The 23,221-nt window shown below is 42.9% G+C and overlaps 1 protein-coding gene across 2 annotated transcripts in view; it reads right to left on the reverse strand.

Annotated features, from left to right (window-relative positions):
• The window catches only part of NSF (N-ethylmaleimide sensitive factor, vesicle fusing ATPase), a 139,392-nt gene continuing 116,171 nt past the window's right edge, over nt 1-23,221 (reverse strand). The window contains exons 18-21 of one of the 2 annotated variants that reach the window (XM_037069717.1): nt 5,769-5,903; nt 4,563-4,676; nt 1,433-1,488; nt 1-983 (exon numbers count right to left, since the gene is read on the reverse strand). In XM_037069717.1, the coding sequence (XP_036925612.1) occupies nt 938-983; nt 1,433-1,488; nt 4,563-4,676; nt 5,769-5,903 (351 nt within the window). In that variant the 3' untranslated portion in view covers nt 1-937. Of the gene's footprint in view, nt 984-1,428; nt 1,489-4,562; nt 4,677-5,768; nt 5,904-23,221 lie in introns of both variants that reach the window. The other variant, XM_037069718.1, reaches the window with a different exon arrangement.

Here is a 23,221-nt window from a genome sequence, read left to right on the forward strand (position 1 = left end):
GGTAGTGCAGATAATTTAAAATGAAGGATACGTTCTAAGTAAGTCATTAACTTTAGGAAAAAAGAAAACTGGTGATGCTAATAAGCCTTTAATATTATACTAAGGAACTGACCCATTTAGAGTTGGACACTAATTAGTACTAAGAGGTTTATTAATTACTTTCTTTAACAACTCCTTCCTTTTTAGGGGTGTACGCTTTTCCCATACATCTTTCACATGTTTTTAACAACAACTACCAGGTAGAAATGACTCGCATACCTGTCACCACAGAGGGAATTAGTTACATTAAGGGGATGTCATAGCCAACATAGTAATAATCTGACTTTCTATTGAGAAAGATCTCCTGACTGCAACTTGGACATATCTCTGAAAATAACTGAGAGTAGTATCTTAGAAACCCAAAGGCCTGTTTCTCCAGGCAAAGATAACAACCAGTTTTCTGGGAGAACTCGAACCAAACACCTGATTACCTTTAGCATTAGCACACAGAGGTTGTAAAATAATCCCTTTGAGCCCTTTCCTCTGTTCCTGTTCCTGGTATATCTGTCTAAAGTCTTCCTTCCAACAGGCCAACTGTTAGAAGTTGCAAAATCATCTTGCAAAAATCATCACATTTATTGAGAATTTTTGGGTGGTGGGGGTAAGTAGAGAGCTTAGAATGTGTAGTGTTCACAAGTACAGTATATTTTGCACACGTAAAGACTGAGGAAGAAGGAATCATCTTAGCTTGCACAGAAAAGTAAGCAGAGCATTCTAAAGCATGTTTGTACCTTCCACAAAGTGGCAGAATATCCTGGTAAGTACAAGGAAGGGATTTGATTGCACTGATCATGCGGCGCGAGCACGTTTTGAAGGTAGGGAACATTTCACTTCATTTAGGATCTTGAGTGAATCCAGTGACGATCCCAGGCCTCTTTACATTGGTCACTTCCCTTGGTCACTGTGTGTTTGCAAATAGTTCATTTTCAAAGTCAAGGGGGCTACTGAAAAAGAAATGCCCAAAACACAAACAACAGATGAGGGTCTGCAAAAAGCCATTCATCACAAAATCATTACGAGCTTCTTAATGGCTTTTCTAAGTTTCTCACTATGCATGTTATTAGACGAGCAAGTCACAAAAGAAAAGGGCCACAGCTCCATGCATCTAAAAGCAGGTTCCAACAAGTATGTACCATTGAGTTTTTTCCTGCATTGTGACAAGGAAGTTTTGTGAAGCAGGACAAGGAGAGCAAACCAACAGTACACCCAACTTCCTTGCTTGGTCTCTCAGACCTACAACACAGCGAAAAATTCTATAAATGAAGACAAAGTTGTCCAAGGAAAGTCTGAGATTTTAAATGTGTAAGCACTGTAGAGCAACACTTAGAACAGGCACTGGAATTTAAGAGATTGGTGAGTCTAGGGGACAGTCTTAAGTGCTGTACATACTTACGCTCCTTCTTCTCTTAAGAGAGCCAAGAATTTCCTCACACGGTATTCAGGATCCATCTAAATACATCAGAAGAAATAAGGACAAGGGGTTAGTGGTGCCTTCTAATAACTATGCACTTACTCATGCCAAGGAAATGCTGAGCTTCAGACTCCGTGCTTTTTTGCTGAGTCGCAGAATTGTGCTACCCGTTCCTTGACCAGTATTCTGACACACAGGAAAACGGGCTGCGTCATTCAAGAGAACTGAATGGGATTTCCTATCATGGAGAACTGCTGTATTTGAGGTGACCATTCCCAGGCACCTCAGCGCGTGCTCCTTTAGCTGGCCCTGTGTGAGGGGGCTGCGTGCCTGTGAGGACTAGTGTGAGACCGGCCGCTGGCCATTCACGGCTACTCAAATGGCAACCAAGGCACAGGACTCATCTAAGGCGTAAAAGTGAGACCAAACTTGAAGAATCAATGTTGACTAAACAACTAAAGAAATAGCTTATTCAGTCTTTATGATCAATAATCTAGCTCTTCTTAGCCTTGGTCTCCCTTCCATAGCTGCTGCTCCGCAGTTAATGAAAACCATTGTGCTGAAACTAAAAAATGAGCATGGGGCCCCCTCCTCCGATGAGACCTCTGGATAATCAGGTCTCTGTGGACGAGAACAGTCAGAGCCGTGAGCCTAAGGAATGATGGGGGCCTTCTGGTTCTGGTCGTCATGAGTAACTGCCAATTTTCACCTTGAATCCATATTTATATGAATTTGCTTATACTTTATTTTCATTGGTCCACTCACCAGAGATGTGAAAGTACCAAAAAAATTGTCATTAAAAACATCTTTAATTCCTTAAGATGAGTTTTTATTGCAAGAAACACACCTAACTTTAAAAAATGTTTCTGGGCAGGAGTCTGTTTCCCAAGAGGGAACTCCCTGCCCTCCGGGAGTGGCTTTCGGATGCTCGGCGCAGCTGTGGGTGAACGTGCAACTGGATTCCCCTCTAACCACTTTTTTTTTGTTGTTTAAAGATCTCTTCTATCACAGAAAAACATCGAGCAGAAGTTTCAAATGTATCAAAGTGAAGAGGTCAGACTACAAAGGACTAAGAAAAAGTGTGAATAGCTAACAAAAGAAACATTTTTCGTCTTTGGGAATAGAATTACATATGAATCAATTGTCAGCTTCTTTAAAAAAAGTGGAACTGGCTGGAGCTCAGTTGCAGTCAGTACTTGCAGGTCTTTGCCCATTAAATATATTTAATATGTGTGAGCAACGACTTACTGGCTTGCCTGTAGCAATGGAATTAAAAGTCAAGAGAAAGGGAGGAAAAAAGTAATCTAGATAAATGACTTTATTCCCTCAGGTGACATCCAGTCAGAGCAGATCCTCAGCACTGTGCAAGTTTTAACAGAATTGTGTGCGGTGAACAGAGAGGTAACATGACTTATATTCTGCTAAACTACATGCCTCCTCACTTAGGCTCAGGCTCTCTAAGGCAGATCTAAAGAGAATTCACTCAGCTGCACGAAATCCATTTGACATGAAGGGGTTCAAGCTCAGAGGCCGGGCCCGGCTGCCCGGCTTTCACTGTCCACCCCACACACATAAGCGGCATTAACTTGATCACTGACCTGCAGGCATGAAAGGAAGAGGAAGGGGCAGGGATTCGGGAGAAAAACCCACATAGTTTCTTCTATGCAATTACTGGAAAAAAATTGTGCTGAAACTAAAAAAATGAAGAGTTGAGCTGCCGATCTGACAGGTTTATCTTTTTCCAAGGAAAGGGCCGATACATCTGCATAGGCGCCTTTACCAAGAAAAACCCTATGTGAAATGATTAGTCTGTAACTTTAACTCACTATTCAAAATGGGAAATCAATAAACTGGCTTAAAAACAGTCCAGCTGAAAGTTCAATAGATTGAACTTTAGGTTTCTGAAAACCACAATCTTATTTTAAAATAAATTCACCAGCAAAGATGAAAAAGCATTCACTTTGTGTTTCCAATTGTTAGTGGTAAGAGCCTATCTTGGGGGTAACTGAAACCTCACCTCGCCACCCACTGCTCACCCTGACCAATGGCAGGACTGTGCCGTGATGCACGTGCTCAGAAGGTAGCCTCGGACCTGGGAGAGGCTCACTCAATGCGAGTTTACCGAGTACCCTGCTCTGTGGTGTTTGGCTCTGTTCCAGAGACTGTGGCTTCCACTGTGAGTGTTGGCCAAGGTCGCTGAACTCAGCTTAGTGAGGACACATTTGTTATCTAACTTGATAAGCACAAGAAGACACAGGATGGGCACATGGAGGGGTGGAGTTCCAAGATGAGGAAAGGTAAGTTGCCAGCAGACTTGAGAAAGTCCCAAAGTAGCTTCATCTGTCTTTGCCCAGGCAGCAGCCCAGGGCTCAGTTTTCTATGGGTGCTGAACCCTACAGTAGTGGGTGTGAAATTTCTAGGAGCCCAGGCCAAGGGACCATACACAGAGCCCAGGTCTCCTATGCACAACCCAATTACTTTGTCCCCTACAACAGTCTCCCAGGCCCTTTCTGGTGTATGTGTGGTAGCTTCCTGACCTCTGACGGTAACGTCAGCCCCGCTCCATCAACTGGCTGGGACCTCGGATAACTCACTAACAACCTGTGGGACATGCTACCTTCGTTGCTAAAATGAGGAGCAGCGGAACAATTGCTCTTTGAAGTCCTTTCTAGTTAAAACTTAAAAATAACTTTATAATAATCTTTTCTTCTGCTTTTGAATTTTCAGTGAGAAATAAAAGTACCAATAAATTACTGTTTGATCTTAGGCTACTAATATCAACTTCAGTTTGGAAATAATATAAGAAAATTAGCCCTGGCTGGTGTGGCTCAGTGGACTGAGCACTGGCCTGAGAACCAAGGGGCTGCTGGTTCACATCCCAGTCTGGGCACATGTCTGGGTTGCAGGCCAGGTCCCCAGTAGGGGGTGCACAAGAGGCAACCACACATTGATGTTTCTCCACCTCTTTCTCCTTCCCTTCCCCTCTGTCTAAAAATAAATAAAATCTTAAAAAATTATAACAAATTAGAACTTCAGCAAAAGGAAATATAAAACCTCTAGGCATCACATAAACCTTCTGTGTCTGAATCACACGGAGGAGGAAGTGACTTACCTGTAGGGACATCTCAATCAACATTAGCAGCTTCTTGATTCCTATCCAGACCTGCTTCCCTTTTACTTGCTGTGCAATTGTGGTACGTTCCTTGTCCTTGAAATTGCCCAAAAGCTACCAAAACAATAGAAATAATGAAAGCACTGCTATAGTGAGTGAATCAACAACACTAGTTAATTTTCACACTTATCCTTAAAAGAACAATGACAAAGACTAGTTGTCCAGTTCCAATTGACAGGATTCTCTCCTATTTTAAAATCTAATCTGACCTTCCTAAACCCATTAGGTATAGTTATGAAAGTGAAAATTGGTACTCTAAATTCTGCTTTCCTATAGCCTCCAATATAATTCAGAGGTATATTTGCTGGGGGGGAAAATAGCTCCAACCCATAATAAATATCAGTTCAAATTTTTAACATTCCTTTCTAGGAACAAACCTGCATGCGTCAGAGCAGGCTAACTGCAATTCTCTCCCCAGCTCTGGCACGAAAGCTGCGTGAGCAGGTAACCTGCAGACATTCATCATATAAATAATTTCCATTTTGTTGGGAGTAGCCCCACTTTTTCGGGTCTTGAGGATTTTAAGAAGCCTTCACCACTGCTGAACAAGTCACTAGATACAACTTTCTAACAGGTCTTATCAAGTCACTTGTACATACTGACATCCATCAAAAGGTTAATAAAGAATTAATTTTTAAAGACTTTGTTATCCTTAAAAGTCTTATCCTTAAAAGAAAACATGTCTGTATTATAAACTTGTTCATGAATCAGTTCCTTTTACTTCTGTAGCTTTTTTGAAGTTCCTAAAGGTTTTAATCATTGTTCTCATTCATTAAATAAGTACAAGTGAAGGGGATGGAAGCTACTACGAATAACCGATTTTTCCACATGGAGCACGTTACCTCCCCAGCCACCACCCCACATTTCTGGTCCGCGATGTCTGCGTGTATCGCTCATGCTGGTCAGAGGCACCCGCTCCTGGCAGCCTGTGTGCTGCCCATGCCGAGAAGTGGGAAATACATTCTCACTGATAGTCATCTCTCCTTCTTCTAATTCCTAAAACCACCCGGAGGGAGAGCCCAGGTCCCATATTCTAGGTTCACAGCGAAACTAAACACCAGGTGTGATGTCTGGCACCCCTTCATATTATTTCCAGCCTCAAGTCCTTTCTTATAAACAGTGAGCAATCCACTGACTCATTCTCACCTCCAAAGCCTCCAACAGCTGCTCTCCGGTGGCGATGTTGGGCACGTGGACCGTGGTGCTGAAAGCAGTGAGCATTTCCATCTCCTGCAGGACGTCTTTGCGGCTAGTGGTCCCAATGATGAGAAGCTTGCGGCCCTGATCACGGAGAGGAAACATGGGGAAATGCACAGGATAAAGCTGATTAGAACACTCGATAGGGTAGGCCTGAACAATACCCACTTATGTAATTGCAGAAATGTGAATGATTAGGCAAGAGAGAAAAAAATTCAAACCTGTCCTCCTGAAATCAAAAGAGAAGAATCAACAACACGATTCAGAAAGAGCAACACTTCTTTGGAACACGATTTAGAAAGAGGAAACAACCTTCTTCTCACTCATGTCCATAAAATAACGGCTTAGTAAATCAGGGAGGCGTACAAGCCAAGACACTTCAGTACATGTTTGTAGTTCACTTTTCACCACCAACATGGTGTATGTATCATGGGAATCGGGAAAATGAAACCATGAATGAAGTCAGTGTTCACCCACTTGGCAAAGCTTTGCTATTCTGAGGAGTAGGGTAATAATAATAATATTTTACATGTTCTAGAACACTTAACTGTGAAGGCATGGTATTAAGTGCTTTACGTAATTGTCTTATTTAATATTTTTTAATTTAATTTTTATCTTCCATCCCAAAAGATGTTTAAAAATTATACCAGGTTTATGCCGCCGTTCCTGGCCTCCTCTCTCCAGAGGCCATTCTCTTAGCTTTCTTTCTGGTACTTACTTCCTTGTCTTTAAATAACAAGGTTGCACTATTATTTTAAGATTTTTGTTTTCATCTTTCAATATTATTTATTAACTTCCTAGTATGGAAAATGGATATTTAATATTAATTTAGTACTTACTCGCCTCCCCAACACCAATATATCCTTCTCATCCATCTAACAGTTATTCCAGTTTTTGGTTAAATCTGTGTTCAATATTTATTATGATTATATAAATGTGATTTACAGCTAAGCCATGTAGTTTAGTATTAACTTCCCTTGTTGCGAAACATGGTGCTTACGCTGGAGTTACTCGCTGCCATTTCCCCGCTTTGCTTAGTTCACCAGGCACCTACTGCAAGTTCACCTCCAAACACACAACCGCGAGCGCCCTTTCAGTGCCTTCAGACACGGGAGGGAACTCAAGCCATTTCCCTGCCGGAGCTCCCTGCTCTCAGGGCCCAGTCGGAACCGACTGCTCTCCAGGCCTGTTCTACAGCTGCAGTCTGGAACTTTCCTCTCTCTTGTTATAATCCCGTTTCCTAGCCTTCCTTTTTCTTCATTAATTCTCTCTTTTTGTGGTACATCTATTTCAAAGGCTTCCTCAGAAATGTGATATAATAGAGGTAAAAATTCAAACATTTCCTTGAATGCCTGGAAATGCCTTTAGTCCACCCTTAATATTGTACACACAGTCTATGTGTGATAGCGTGGCTAGGTGTGGGGAGCCAGGTCGCAGATTCCTCCCCTCAGAATTTTGAAGGCCCCGCTCCACAGCCTTAATTTTCAGTGTTATGGGCTGGAAGACTTCTGCCATTCTGATTTTCTGAATCTTTGTTTCTAATTAAATGTTTAAAATACAATTTTAAAGGGAACTTTTCTTTATCCCTAGATTCTGTCATTTCAAAATTATGTATCTTGAGATAAGTCTTTCTTTATTCATTCTGCTAGCATTAGATGGGCCCTTTATAAACTGGAAACGCCAATTCAGTTCTAAGAAATTTATTTATTTCCTTCCATTCATTTTCTTTCCCCTGTGCGCCCACCCCTGCCCAGAACCTCCATTAGTTGGATACTGGTCTACTTGTAACTTTCTAATTTTCTTTCTTTCCTTTTTTTTTTTTTTTTGCTCTTCGTTTTTATTTTTCTTTAATACTTTTTAGGTTAGCATCAGCCTTATCTTCCAACCCTTATATTAATGTTTTTCTATCATTTTTTTATGTCTAAGAGCTCTTTATTATTTCTTGAATCTTTTTTATTTCATCCTATTTCTTGAGGATACAATACCTAATTTTAGATCTCTGTGAATACTACAGATTTAAAAAATGTTTTCTTCTGTTCTCTGCTTTGTCTGTTTCCTGAGTCTGGTTTTTCCTATTTGTTCATTGAAGAAGGCTTTCCTTAAGAGTGTATCTTTATTTGATAACTCATCACATTTAAGAGTTAAACTAATAAGTGGGAGCTCTGAGTCTGAGGGCTTCACTACAGGATAAGGATGATCAGATAAGACTTGGCTGATTCTTGGGGGTCCCTCAAAGGTCAGGATGCGTAAATTCTTTCCCAGAAGAACCTTCTGAGCCCTGCTCGAGGACTGCGAAGCCTAGTTCCCAGCGTACTGGAGGTAGATGGGGGGAGGGGTCTGAGTACCTCGCCGTCCAACACAGAAACTTTCATTTGCTCCTATTTGCAGTCTCTCATTTAATGTTCATTATAATCCTGAGAATTAAGTATTAGCGTTATCTCTATTTTACTGGTGAAGTTTTGTCTCACAGAAATAAGTAATTATTTTCAAGGTCAACTAATAAAAGATGGAGCCAGGAATGGAAACTAGATCCAGAATCCAAAAGAGTATGCTGCTTTTCTTCACGAAGAAAAACACATTAAAAAAATATTTACTTGGAAAATGGAAGAAGAATAAATCTTAAACTCATGTCACTAGATGTATACACACTCATTCCATAGATAAGCTTTTAATATAATCATTAAATGTATTCACAGATCTTAGAAACTCAGGATATTATAATAAATGTGGAAATAATTATGTGGAAATTAAAATAAATGTAGGAAAATATTTTACAAAATTAAAGAAAAGAGGCCAAAACAATTTCAATTTGGGTTTTGTAAACATCATACTGTCAGTAAACACTGTCCCGTCTCAGTCTTGCTCACTGTTTCTGTCCATCGTACTGTGCCAAGATTGGGTAACGCCACTACAAGGACACGTCAGAAAACAAAGCGGAGACTTTCTGGTATAATTAATGATTGGCGTATCAGGTGACTGTGCAGAGTCTACGGGACAGATGTATACCTGTGATATATACAGACGGAAGGGAAGTCGTTTTTACGAGTGAAGAAATCAAGTAGCTACAAATGGAATACAAATAAATACATTATCCGCGGAGCTTTACCAGCTCCTAGAGCAGGGGTGTCAGCCTCACAGTTGCCTCCAAAGGGCCGGATGTAATTTTAGGGCTGTATAAACGTAACTACTCCTTAACAGTTAAGCAAGAGCTTGGCGCTGCCGCCGGGTGGAAACAAGGTGCTGGNTTGGCGTATCAGGTGACTGTGCAGAGTCTACGGGACAGATGTATACCTGTGATATATACAGATGGAAGGGAAGTCGTTTTTACGAGTGAAGAAATCAAGTAGCTACAAATGGAATACAAATAAATACATTATCTGCGGAGCTTTACCAGCTCCTAGAGCAGGGGTGTCAGCCTCACAGTTGCCTCCAAAGGGCCGGATGTAATTTTAGGGCTGTATAAACGTAACTACTCCTTAACAGTTAAGCAAGAGCTTGGCGCTGCCGCCGGGTGGAAACAAGGTGCTGGGCCGATAAAACAAAGTAGAGGGCCGGCCAGATTCGGCCCGCAGGCTTTGTGTTTGTTACCTGCGTCCTAGATGAATATGGAACAGACCTTGTATCCATGGACAGATGCAAAGGAGAACATTGCAATGCAATATGAAAGGCAGCGCTGTTATCACAGGATGTCAGGGAGGAGGTAATTCCTGACCTGAGTCTTAAGGAATGCGTAGGTTGATTAGGACGATGAAGGTAAAGGATATTCGAAGCCAGAAAGTGCAGAAATACATAAGTCCAAAGGCAAAATGACAAAAACTGGGGTGTTGCCCTGGCTGGTGTGGCTCAGTGGACTGAGTACCAGCCTGCAGACCGAAAGGTCACCGGTTTGATTCCCAATCAGGGTACACGCCTGGGTTGAAGGACAGGTCCCCCGCCCCCCCACCTCCGTTTGGGGGTATGTGAGAGGCAAAGGATCAATGTTTCTCTTACACGTCAATGTTTCCCTTGCTCTTGTTCTCTCTCTTTTCCCCTCTCTCTAAAAATAAATAAATAAATAACACCTAAAAAAAAAAGAACCTGGGATATTAGGGTAATTATGAATACACACAGACTTAGAAATATCTCCTGAAACAGCAAAGTGGTATTTTTACCCCACACTCTAAGTACTTTTCAACCCTGAATTCTAGGGGTAAACTTAGAAACATATTCCTGAAGGTTAACAGATGCCAAAGGCCACAGAGGCTGCAACATCCTCACTACATTCAAAGGGAGTGGTACTTCTCTTTCTCCCCTTAGGCTTGTAAGGTTCCACAGCCCGTACTTCAAGCTTCCCCACCTCGCTCCTGTTGCACAGAAGGCCCTGGAGGGAGGGCATCCAGGAGGAAGCTCCCCACTCCTTCCAGAAAGCTGGAACTGCCATTTTCCCTGTGAACCTTTCTCTTAGCTAACAGTGACTGGCTTTTCGGAGTGTTGAAAGACTGGGAAATGTAGTGCAACTTATAATAGAGATGCTAATTTACGTTTTGCTTTTCTTTTTGTTTAACAAGACTGCAAACACTGCAGAGAGGTCACGACCCAGGCAAGTTCAGGCCTTGACTTGTAAAGCATCACCTTTAAAAAAACACCAAAAAACATTACGAAATGATTAAATTATGCTGGGTCATTTTGTATATTAATTAGTGGAGGGATGATGCTCATGAGGAAGCTTTATCACAAAAAGCAGCTGAGTGTGTTACTATAATAAACCCCATTATAAGCTGCCAGCAGCATAAAACAGTAAAAACACAAGTTTCAGAGCTCACCCCAAGAGGGTAAGTCCAACTTGTTAGTGTGTGGCTACCAGTCTTAAGTCCACTGTGCCAAAACGTGCCCCTTGATGGGAAGAAAAGAAGTACAGCGAGAACATTTGGGGGGAAAATTTGTTCCCAGCATCCTCTTTACTGAGATTTGTTGGCCCCGCTGCAATAAAGAAAGGGCCTAAATAAAATGACTATCTGCCAATCGGATTACGAGGAGCATTGTTCCAAGGTTAAATAAGTATTAGTTAACTAATTCTTGGTGCCATAAGAAGCAACTCAGGTGAAAACATTACCATGAAAAAGGCAGGGCTCAGTCAGGTGTTGATCCTTCAAAAAAAACAAAAAACAACACTTCTTTCCATGAGGAAGAATGAGCCTAGCACTAAGCAGGGTCTAAGCCTTTTGCCGCACAAAGGACTAACCAGATAATCCACACCCTTTCATAGGTCCTGCCCATTGACTGGCCCTAATAAACTGATTTGTAACAAAAGTTCATATGGAAGAAAGCTTTTTTTCTTCTTAAATAAAAATGCCACCAATATAACACTGCAGTGAAATGGAAGGGCTGATTTTAACCTGTGAACAAAAGTAAAGTCAGTTATGCAGTAAAGAAAGACCATTCTTTCTGTATCATTCAACGTGGACCAAATGTAATACACCCTTGAGAGGAAGAATTAACTGTGAACAATTGGAGATCCCACAATGGATTAAGGAGTTTAAAAGTGCAACTCCCAACTCCTGTGTGCTGGCGGCCTTACTCTTTATTTTACGACTGCGAGAATTGTGAAAAACTTCAGAATCTTAAGAGTTTATAAGCCCAGTAACTAAAAGAGAAAATAGATTAGTTGATCAGACCATGAACAGGAATTTTTTGCATTCAGGTACTTAGGGAGTGATGGGATTTGGTTTGCGCTTTCAAAGTGATTACAATTTAGCTGGGAAGAGCATATAAATATTCAGGGGCCACTACCAAGTAACCCATCAGTAAGGACAAACTCATAATGGCTGAAGGGACACAGCATGTGGGGACAGTTTCACTGGAGTGGGGTCATCTGGGAAGATCCCTGTAGAAGTGTGGAGACGCCGACAAAGAGGAGGCCCCTGGAGGAGAAGGGACAGGGCTCTGATGCTGCTAAATCCTGTGTGGGTGGTGGGGGCCGCTGAGCCAAAGCCCTGAGGGCTGGTCATGGAGTCCTTTTTAGAGAGACGGGGAACGGGCAGCAATAAAAGGAAGACTGAGGAGGAAGAACCATGATGAAGAGAGAAAGCTGATTCTAGCGGCTGCACACAGGATGGTCTGGTAGCCAGTGAGGGAGCTGCCGCATCAGGTACTTGTCGGTTCTAAGAGGAAGCACTCCAGGAGGGTCCGAGCCCTGCCCCAGTGCTTCTCAATGCAAGCCCAGGGCTGGCAGAGAGCAAGGGAGCCGGCACGTCCCCGGCAGGTCCCCTGACGGATAGATAGGTGGCAGGAAAAGGACTGGCGGCACCGCCCACAGCTGTGTGACTCTGGCTAGATCACTGAACTTCTCAGGACCTGTCCCCTCCTCAACCATAAAAATGGGATTAAAAATTGCTCGTACCTGTCAGAGTAGGGAATTAGGTGAAGAATGCTTGGGGGAGGGGGTCTTTGCCATTATTGTCACCGAAGGCAAGAATGAAAGGAAGTAAGGGTTTAAACAAATGGGTCTTGAGGGGAGCCTGAAAAATTGTCCTCTGCTTACTTGGGACGTCAAGAATGCATAACACCAAGTCCAGTGGGCGCGCAGAGGGACACCTGGGAACTCCTCCCTCCCCAAGGACATGGGGCACTAGCAGCAGAAGACACGGAGAGAACTCGTCCTTCCAGAGGGCCTGGGTTCACTGTGTTGGGGGAAGATGAGAACACCAGTCTTCAGCTTGAAGAGGGTTACAGTGAGGACCAGGCGGGCCGAAGCTAAAGATCAAATACCCCCAGGAGGAGCCATGGCGGCGGTGAGGGTGAGGGCCCTCGGTGAGAGGCAGTGACACAGAGGGAACGGTCAGTTCTGGGCAGAGGGCATGGAAAACGCTCTCGGTAAGAGGTGGTTCAGTCCGTCACTTACCCTAGCTTCATTCTTGAAATGGGAATAATTGCTCACATTTTTTACTTAGTTTGCATGATTCAATAGAGACATTTTAAACAATTCTACTGAACAACTTTATTGCTGCATTTCCTGTCTCTAGCCTGTCAAGTCCCTGGGGCAGGAGCCATGTTCCACTTAGCCATGTCCTGGCGGTTCCTGGCACTGCATGCCTAGCTCACAGGACTCCCGGTTCCCCCTGTTTGGAACGTTCTTTCCCTCCCAGTAAAGGTGCTGCTTGAATGTCACCTTCTCCACAAGGCCTACAGAGCCTCCCACAGCCCCATTTAAAACTGCAATGCCCCCTTCCTCACCTTCCTTCATCCTCATGTTGCCCCCACAGTACCAATCACCTTTAAATGCACTAAATACTTTACTCATTACTGCCTCTACTTATTTATTGTGCTTATTGCTAGTCCTCCTTTATAAGGGCAGGACATCTGTCTGGTTTTATTGATGCATTCAGGGCCAGCCTGGCACATGGTCAAAGTTAATGAACTTGTGTTGAATGAATGAATGAATGGTGATCTCGGCATAGGCTTCAAGGGTAGCAGATCACTCTTTGTCACGTCCTCTCATCTGGCCCTGGGAAAACGCACATTATACCAAGGGTTCAACGGGAAAATGTACTCTGAGCCCCAAGTGTTGAATGCTATGATAGCAACAACTTTTTAAGAAAACAATTCAAAATGAATAGCATGTATGCTTTGTTTACAATGTGAGTAGATGCAAAGGCTGCTATAGCTTTCTTTTAGTTAATGAACTGATCAGTAAATAGTCAAGCTACCAATTAGATAATGCAGACTTCTCTAACAGAGGAAAGGTAAGATTCATTGGAAGCTGTTAATTTAAACCAGTAAGATAACAAGTAGTATTAAGCATCCCCTACAAGTCTCAGTTTCCCCAAACCAAGGGAAAAAACTGACTTCCATTAAAAACCACCAGCCCTGGCTGGTGTAGCTCAGTGGATTGAGCACGGGCCTGTGAGGCAAAGGGTTGCGGTTCGATTCTCATTCAGGGCACATGCCTGGGTTGTAGGCCAGGTCCCCAGTAGGGGACACATGAGAGGCAACCACACACAGATGTTTTTCTCTCACTCTTTCTCCTTCCCTTCCCCTCTGTCTAAAAATAAATAAAAAAATATAAACAAAACAAAACAAAAAAACCCACGAGCAGTCTGGATGGGGAAGGGAGAGGCGTGGGGCCTTTCTGCATATCCCGTGTGCATTTCTGATTTCTCATGCTCAGATGTCTGCAACTTTTTGGGGGGGTAGTTAAATGTTTAAGTTGAATACCAAAGGAAGGATGTTTCAAATAAATCATGCTACAACTAGGCAGGCAACTACACTTAAATTCTCCATTAGATTTTTTTTCCCCCTGAAGCAAATTCTTAGTCTCCGTCTTTGTAACCATCGCAAGTAGGGCAGAGGACAATAAGGAAGGGAACTCCCGATGCAGACTGGATGCAAAATGAGAAACGTCACCCCAAATAACTGTAAATAATTACTATAGGCAAGCAGCCCACTCTGTAATATTAAAGAATATTTTAGTAGCAATTTGTGAAAGATACCGAGTCATCAGATTTTTAACTTGGAGCAGCTCTTAAAGGCTACTTGGTCCTTCCCTCCTCCCTCGTTGGCTATTCTGTAGCTGAGAAACCTGGGGTGAGAGGTGAAGTGACCTCTCTGAAGCTTCTACATCGGGAGGGAGAGGAAACTGAGTTCAGGCCTCACTGCAATCTCACTGAGCTTTGCTGCCCACTGTTCTTACTCATGTCGTTCTAACTCACACCAGCAACCGCTGATCCCTAATTCTGAGTTACTTAGGTGAGATATAGTACCTGGAAATTATGATCCCTGAGCTCTTAGGACAAAGGCCAAAGACATTAAGAAAATAAGAGTTGTATCCCGAGGATACTCAGTGCCAAAGGAATCATTTTGTAGACGTGTTCTCCCACCGGAAACTTAAGCCAGATGCCCAGTGGTGAAGCCAAAGCCCTCGGCCCGGCACCCGCAGTTCTCCTTCCCCCCTCCTCTCAGCTTTTAGCTGGATATGCCCGGAAATGACCCCTCTGCTCTGTCAGGTCAACTTTCCTATTCTTTACTTAATTTCTATCTCTGCGCTTTTCATCCACGGTATTCCTCTGTATTAAAATGCTTTCCAGAGTTCCTACCCATTTGCAATAATCTCTCATGTTCCAGGTATTTCAGAACTTGCCTGGTCCCCACACTCAGCCCTCATCTGACCCTGAACAACCCAGATCACTGCTTCAGGCCCTGACCTCTCAGGACACGGAGCCCACCTGCCCAGTGACCACACCACTTCTCTGGAGGCCATTTTGCCAAATGATTTCAACTATCCAGAACACAGTCAAAACACAAGGAATATGCACAAATCCTCAAACTTCTAGGACTGAAAGCAAAACACAAAATAAAGTGGGGTTCAGGGGACTGCCCACAGGGAGTGCCCACTTACCCATCAGTAACAAGGGCCCGTAAGACACAAAAGTATTCTTTCTTTTAAAATCAGAAAAAAAGACCTTTCAGGTTAAACAAAGTATTTTAAACACCAACAGTTGAAACATAACACTTCCATTTCTTCTAGTTATCAGAGGAAGGGGCCCGCATCAGTCTTAATGTGGCCATGCTCACAGGAAAGCTCTCTGCACTGGCCACTTCCTCTCCCTCCACAAACAACTCCTGAGCCCAGGTGGCTCCCTTTCTCCTTCACAGATGACCAGAAGCAGCAAATCAGGAGGGGGAATTGCCAGAGGCAGGAACTAGTACAACTCATAGCGAAACCATTAAAAACAAGAAGAGGTCCAAAAATTCAAAAACAAGACAAAAACGGCACATTGGGCCCAGGGTTCGACTACCACGGCAGTCCAATACATTCTAACAGCTCTTACTGTTACTGATGATGTTGCTGACCTGGCCAAGTATGGTCGGGATGATGATCCGTACTGATTAATATAGTGTGTGCAATACTTAGCTTCAGACACCAAAATATATGTAGCAATTATTTTCTTTTTAAAAAAGGTCCTCATCACCCATCCTGGCTGGTGCATCTCAGTGGACTGAGCCTGGGCCTGAGAACCAGACGATCGCAGTTCGATTCCCAGTCAGGGCACATGCCTGGGTTGCAGGCCAGTTCCCAGCAGGGGGTGCATGACAGGCAACCGTACATTGATATTTCTCTCCCTCTCTCCTTTCCTTCCCCTCTAAAGATAAATAAATTAAATCTTAAAAAAAAAAGTCCTCACCTAAGGATACGTTTATTGATTTGAGAGAGAGAGAGAGAGAGATATCAGCATGACAGAGAAATATCGAACAGTTGCCTCCTGTACGTGCCCTGACAGGGGATCGAACCTGCAAGCTTTTGGCAGGTGGGACAACGCACCCCACCTGCCCAGGGTGCCATTTAGAGAAAAAATACCCTTCTCAGTGGATGAATTAGAGAAAAGCAGTTGTCTGGGTGCATGTGACGGCCCCTGCCCCGACAGGCCCAGCACCATGTATGAGTAAAAAGGCCCCCCTTCCCCTCTTCCTGAGGCAGAGGGTTGCCAGATAAAGCCCCAGTGTATGCCCCCCACATTGAATGGGCTAAGCTCACATTAGAAAATTATTTGATGTCCTTCTGAAATGTGAAATGTTTACCTATATTCAGTTTACTAAGTCTGGCAACCCTACTCAGGGCAGATGCTGCTGCACACCAGAGCGGACGGCTTGGTGAGCAGGGTGCAGGCTGGGTGTCCACCCCGCCTGCCACTCGATCTGAGCACAAACCGCACAACTGAACACATGGTCCTGGACGCTGAGCTCTTTGAGGGCAGGGATGGCGTCCTATTCGTCTTTGTATTTCTAGCATGTGGAACAAATGCACATCCTGGTAAAAGCACGTATTCCTTAAAGTAATACTGCAGACTTGCCTGTCAAGAGAAATATTTTTGGGAGGAAAAGAAGCTTCCCATCTTTCTTCCAGGAAACTTAATACAACTGTCACCATCTGTCTTTGTCAACCTTAGTCACACTGGCATTCAACAGTCATAAGCCCAGACTGGAAGCACAGCCCTGAGCCGAATGTCAGGTGGGTTTCCAAGGACAACTGTGGGGTCGTGAGGCAATTGCACACTTTACTTTCAGGCCCACAAGTGTCTTACATTAAATCGGCCTTAAAATAGTAAATAAGGTGAAAAACGTTATTACATAGACGAGCTTAGAGATAAAGGCAGGTTCACGTAACTCAGTCACAGCAAATTAATTGGAAGGGTTAGAATGAAAGAATTTCAACAGATATGCTAAGTTAAAAATGAAAATAATAGTATACCCATTGGTTTATTTTTCCTGACCATAAAGTAATAAATTCTTATTATAGAAAATTTGTAAAACACAGGAAATATTAAAGCAGAAAAAAAAATCACCTATATTCATTCCTACCATCTAAGTCATAGCCACTGTCTTTAAAAAATTATTTATTGATTTATTTTTAGAGAGAGGGGAAGGGAAGGAAAAAGAGGGAGAGAAACATCGATGTGTGGTTGCCTCTCATACGCCCCCAACCAGGGACCTGGCCTGCAACCCAGGCACGTGTCCTGCCTGGGAAGCAAACTGACGACCTTTCGGATCACAGGCTGGCGCTCGGTCCACTGAGCCAAGGGCTCAGTCACGGCAGTTGTCTTTAAGACTGAGAAACACTAGGTCTACCTTTCGGCTTTATTTTTAATTTCGTTCTTTAAAAAATTTCCTTCTGTGTATATGTTTTAAAATGAACATTATCTTATAGAATAATAGCTGTGTTAAACTATTGGGAGGATGAGGTAAAATATTCTTTACTAGTAGGAGTATGTGTTCAAAGTTTGGAGGCCATTCACATAAAGGCAATCACAAAGAACGCTCTGGCACACTCGCTCCAGTCCTTCTTCTTTACAACTCAAATCACACCATAAGAATAACTGAGGGTTAAGTGCAAGGTGATTTGATACTTACACAGGCAGTTGCTGACATAGGCCCGGTTTACATAGATAATAGGTCACTAGCTGGGCGGCCAGAGCTTTTCGTCTGACTGCTGTCACTTGGTATTTCTACCTGTCCTCCCTTCCGATTATTACCCCTCTTCTTCCAGAAACTGGCCCCTTCTTCCGCTTGCCCCAGGGCCGGCTAAGGCAGCCTCAGCAGGGGCAGGACGGCCGGCCGGCAGCTGGAGGGAAAAAGAAAGCCACTGCATTCTTCCTGCTGACAGTCCCAGCGCTGGTTTCTTTAGCAGTAGCCCATGGAGATGCGCTTTGATAGGGGCTGGTCACTTTGCTGATTTTAGACATTTGTGTGTGTGTGTGTGTGTGTGTGAAGACAGACTGAGAATTTTCTTTGACGTGAATGATAAACTAATAACCGAGCTGTGCTTTGCAGTTTACAAAGAACTACAATGAAGATTCACCCTATTTAATTCTCCCAACCTAAATATTCCTGTTGTTTCTGCTTTACAGATGAGAGAAGTGAGGTTCAGAAGTTAAGAGCCTGGAGTTGAGTCTTTGAATTCCAACTCCTGTGCTAATCACGCTGCCAACGTCTGTTCTGTACGTAGCTAAGAATCACCATTTTCAGAAAGTGCACTCAACAAATGTTATCTCTACAGCCTCAATAGGTTAAAAGAAAGGAAGAAAGGCCCTCACTGGGATAGCTAAGGAAGGAGGAATTACCCCATTTTATAGACGAAGAAATAGACACAAAGGGCAAAGGTTATATAGCCAGAAGACAGCTGAGCTGAGACTCAATCTTAGATTTTCTGACTGAGTCCAACACAAAGAGTCAGTTCTGCAGAGACGGCCCCTGTAACTAGATTCGTGGCCCCATGGGATACTATGATACCACAATCAACACCTTTCTACCACTGACATTGCGTCATGGTAATACATTTAAGGCGATGGGGCTAGATAAAGGCATTCTGGCAGTGAAAGAATATTTGGTCTCAGAATCATAGCATTTTTCAGATGATTAAAATTGAGATAATTCTGAGCTATCTGAAAATGATATCTATGTCTTATAACTTTCTTGTATTCATTAATACCTATTATAGACATGCTCTACCAAAACATCCTATTTTGAAAACATGTTTTGTTCAGCAAATATCTGTAGCTATGTTTTTATAAAAGGACTCACCAAATTTCTTTTACTGTTTTTTAATGTGTTTGAAGTTGTTCTCCATATACAATCACGTGCCACTTAATGACGGGAGCACGTTCTGAGACATGTGTCGTCAAGGGACTTGTCAGTGCACGCACAGCACAGAGCACACTTACACACACCCGGCTGGCGGAGCCTGCAATTGTAATCGCACGTGTTCTGCTCTTATACAGCGAGGAGCACAGTAGGGTTGTTTACACCTGCATCACCACAGACACGCGAGGAATGCCTTGTGCTACTACATGACGCTGTAACGTCACTAGGCAATAGGAACTTTTCAGCCCCACTGCAGTCGTGTGGGACGACTGTGCTATATGTGGCCCATCGCAGGCCAAAAAGCTGCTAGGCAGTGTGTGGCTGTATGTGTATTATGTGTAAGTTCTATTTACACAGAATTTATAGGACAAGCTACTATTAAGCAAAGTATATTTATAGAAAATTTTATATGATATAGTAGCTATCTCATGTTACTGACTTAATAAATGGAGAAATTGGGCCATTTAATGGTCAAGCATCCGACAGCTTGTTTACAACAAAGAAGTCCAATGCAAGAGTCACCACGACATCAGTGATTACGATGAATGTGTCTGGCAAAGCGACTAAAACCTCTTTCCTAAAGTAGTTATATATCTTATTGAGTCACATTGTAGTCGTTAGCCAGGGATAATTTTGAACAGATAGATGGGAAGATACTCATGTTTAGGCTTGCTCAATCTGGAGTCTCTTCTATTATCTGTTTATTTTGCTAAAGCAACCCTAGGCTTAAAGAGTTGCTTAATATTACCAAGACTTCCTAATAACATCTCTGAAGTAAGAGTGTGTGAGGATGGCGCGCAAGGACTACATACAAAGCAATCTCATCTAGAAAGTGGTCGTGTTAAAGTGAACCCATGGAGAAACAAGCACGTCTGCTGGGTTCCCAGCAGGTGTTTACAAACAGTTTCTCTTTGGTTCGGACAGTGCCCCCGCCCCAGCTCTGAAGTCGACTTCTTTCTTATCAGATGACATTCCTAGGTGCCAGGGCAATGAGGAGTTATTTTCTTCAACAACTTTATACTTCAGCTAAAACTCTAACAACTGTGAGGTCTGAGTTTGATGTTAGCAATTTTGCTGTGAATTTAGAGTGATCTTCTGTTGTAAAAGTTTACATTTTCCAAAGAGTTTTACAACCGGTTTGCTGCATATGAGTCTCCGGTGGACTGTTACCAGCTCTCATCTGCCTCTGGGAAGGCTGGGCTGGCGGCTGCATCTCTGGCAGCTGTGAGCGGCCTTGCCCCACTACCCAAGGACCACATCGAATGTGTTGGTCTTCTGGATGCCATGGCCTGAGAAAGGCTGGGAAGCGCTGACGTGAACTAGGCATGGCTCTCCATCAATAACAAGTCTGCTCTGGCACACACAGATGTGGTCCTCCAGTGCGATTCCCAGTGCAAACCCAGCATGAAAGCAGCCGAGTCAATGGGCTTAACCACTCTCACACTTGCTGAGGAAACTGGGAAGTCACGTCGTTTTACCCAAGGATTCCCTTTCAGGCACTTTATCCTGTGTCCCGCCAGCCCCACCCAAAAAGGAAGGTCCCAGAAGCAATCTACGAGGAAAATAAAGTCACTGGTGCGGCAGGCTGTGGGATGCTTTACCTGGCCTTGCTGCTTCTCTACTGCAGCTTCCTTGACATTAAGACCAGGGCTTTCATCCTCCTGATGGTGAAAAGCACATTCCCCTCAACTTCCATAAATCTGTGCGACTTGAAAAGAGCCCCAGTGTCATCAAGTAAAAGAGCCGGCTTTAGGACTCTCGCTGGAAGGAGGGGTGTCTTCCAGCCTCTCATCGCTAAGCCGGACATTTCCTAACACTGGGCAAATTGTACGTCCAGCTCGGGGCGGGCGAGCTGCAGTGGTCTTTTACCCTCCAAGCCAATTGTTAGCTTTTCACAGGAATCAGCAGGGAAGCACATGTGAAACCTCTGTGGTGACGGTGAGCACCCCCATGCCTTGTGTGACTCTGCATGTAGATGAAGCAGGCTGGGAGCTTTCTTAGCTGCTACTGCTGAGTTCTCAGAGCAGCCCTTTTCTCAGGCTTGGCTCCCTGCTGGGACAGCCCTTTTCAATTTCTCTATCCCCCCTCGATCTCTTCTCCTGCAGAACACAGGGAAACTTGATTGGAATAAAGACCTAGGGAACATGTTTTATTTTCTCCTGTTCAATCCATTTTAGAAAAGCTTTTAATTGGTTTTAAAAAGATGCTAAACAAAATGTGATGATGTTTTTCAGTCTTCATGAACTACAGATACCACTTTTTATACTTTCAAAAGGCTAATAAATCAATCATGAAATTAACTCTCCAGCTACATTTAAAGCAAATCCACTGAATACCAGATTCATTAAAAATCTATGCATTTACTTAGAAAAATTTAAAATTCAAAGAAAATTATCCTAGTAACTGAAATCTGACTTGAATTTTTAGTCCCACACTGAAAATCCAAGACCCAAGCAATCACAAAGGGAAAAAAGGAAGGCTTGTGAACTTGTTTTAATAAGCCAATTTACAACGAAGGAGGGGAGTGGGGGAGGGGGAGAAGTAGAAAAGAGAATATCTTGATACATAACAACATAGTGCCCCTGAAGGGATCCCTTTATTTGAGCATGTGCACACATGCTCACAATTTTTCTGTGTGAAAACTGGAATTACAACGAATGCAGAATTAAGGATTCTGTGACTGATATGATTACCCTATTGTATATATGTACGGTTCCTTTTTTCAGAGCAAAATGCCTGCAACTTTTCTGTTTCTTGATAGCTATAAAACAATAATTTCTACCATCTATGCATTTCTACTTTTAATATTCAAATTCACATACTTTTCCTATTTAATGAAAAAATAACTAAAAAACCTAAGCATTCCTATTCTAGAATGCTGAATAGTCTTGACACTGATCAGCCTGAAATTTTCCCCTTATTTTCCTGAAGGAATACAAACTAATTTTAAAAAGCAAGGTGATACAGAGAAAGCATATTTTAATTTTGTTAAAATATTTGCCAACAAGAAATATTTCAAACAATAATTTCTCCTGCCACCGATTCACTCATACAGGAGGTCATTTAGCAGTCCAGATCAGAACCACCAAACTCTGATCAAGGACAGGCTGGTATTCTCTTAAATGAGAATCCCTGCCACTTCCAACCATCAAAGCAACCACATCTATCTCTTACTTCCACGCATTCCTATAGCCGTCCTTTCCATTCCTAAGAGTAACAAATTTCCATATCCCCTTCTAATGATCCAATTCCAGATTCCGAGATTTCTCCTGAGCTGGGCCAGACACCTTGGGTGCATACTCCTTACTTCTGGCTTTTTGTGTAGCTCCCCTTTCATCATTTAAGTAGCTTCTGAAACCGCCTCTTTTTGGTAAGCATGTTATTGAGATATATTTTACATAACATGCAGTCCACTGATTTAAAGTCTACAATTCAGTGGTTTTCAGTCTATGCACAGATAAGAGAAACCACCAGCACATGTTCTCATCAATTTTAGAACGTTCTCACCACACAGAAAGAACACCCACACCAACCAGCAGTCACCTCTCATTCTCCCATCCACCCCTCCCAGTCCTAGGCAACCACTAACAAATTTACTCTGTCTATAGATTTGCCAATTCTACACATTTTGTATAAATGAAATCACATGCCATGTGGTCTTTTATGACTGGCTTCTTTCACTTAGCATGTTTTCAAGGCTCATCCACACTGTAGCATGTATCAGCACTCATTTCTCTGTATTGTCGAATAATACTCCATTGTATGTATTGTATATAGCACACTTCATTTTATTTGAACATTTGGGTTGTTTTCACTTTTTTGGCTGTTCTGAACAATACTGCCATTAACATTCCTATACAAGCTTTGGGATGGGCATATATTTTCATTTATTTGGGATATATATTTTGAAGTAGAATCGCTGGGTCATATGGTAACTATGCTCAACCTTCTGAGAAACTGCTAGACAGTCTCCAAAGACTGCACGATTCTTATATTCCCACCAGCAGTAAAGGGTTCCAATTTCTCTATATGTACTTGTTATTATCTGACTTTTAAAAAAATATATTTTGATTATTTAATTACAGTTGCCCCAATTTTCCCACCTTTGCTCCCCTGCACCTGGTGCCCCCCATTCCTTCCAGCAATCCCCTTCTTAGTTCATGTCCATGTGTCATGTATATAAGTCATTTTTTAAAATAATTTATTTATTTGAGAGAGGGGATGGCAGGGAGCGAGAGAGAAACATCAGTGTGTGGTTGCCTCTTCTGCGCCCCCTACTGGGGAATGTG

This window comes from Sturnira hondurensis, unplaced genomic scaffold, assembly GCF_014824575.4.
Source record: "Sturnira hondurensis isolate 20B ecotype Veracruz unplaced genomic scaffold, ASM1482457v3 Scaffold0018728, whole genome shotgun sequence".
Lineage (NCBI taxonomy): Eukaryota > Metazoa > Chordata > Mammalia > Chiroptera > Phyllostomidae > Sturnira > Sturnira hondurensis.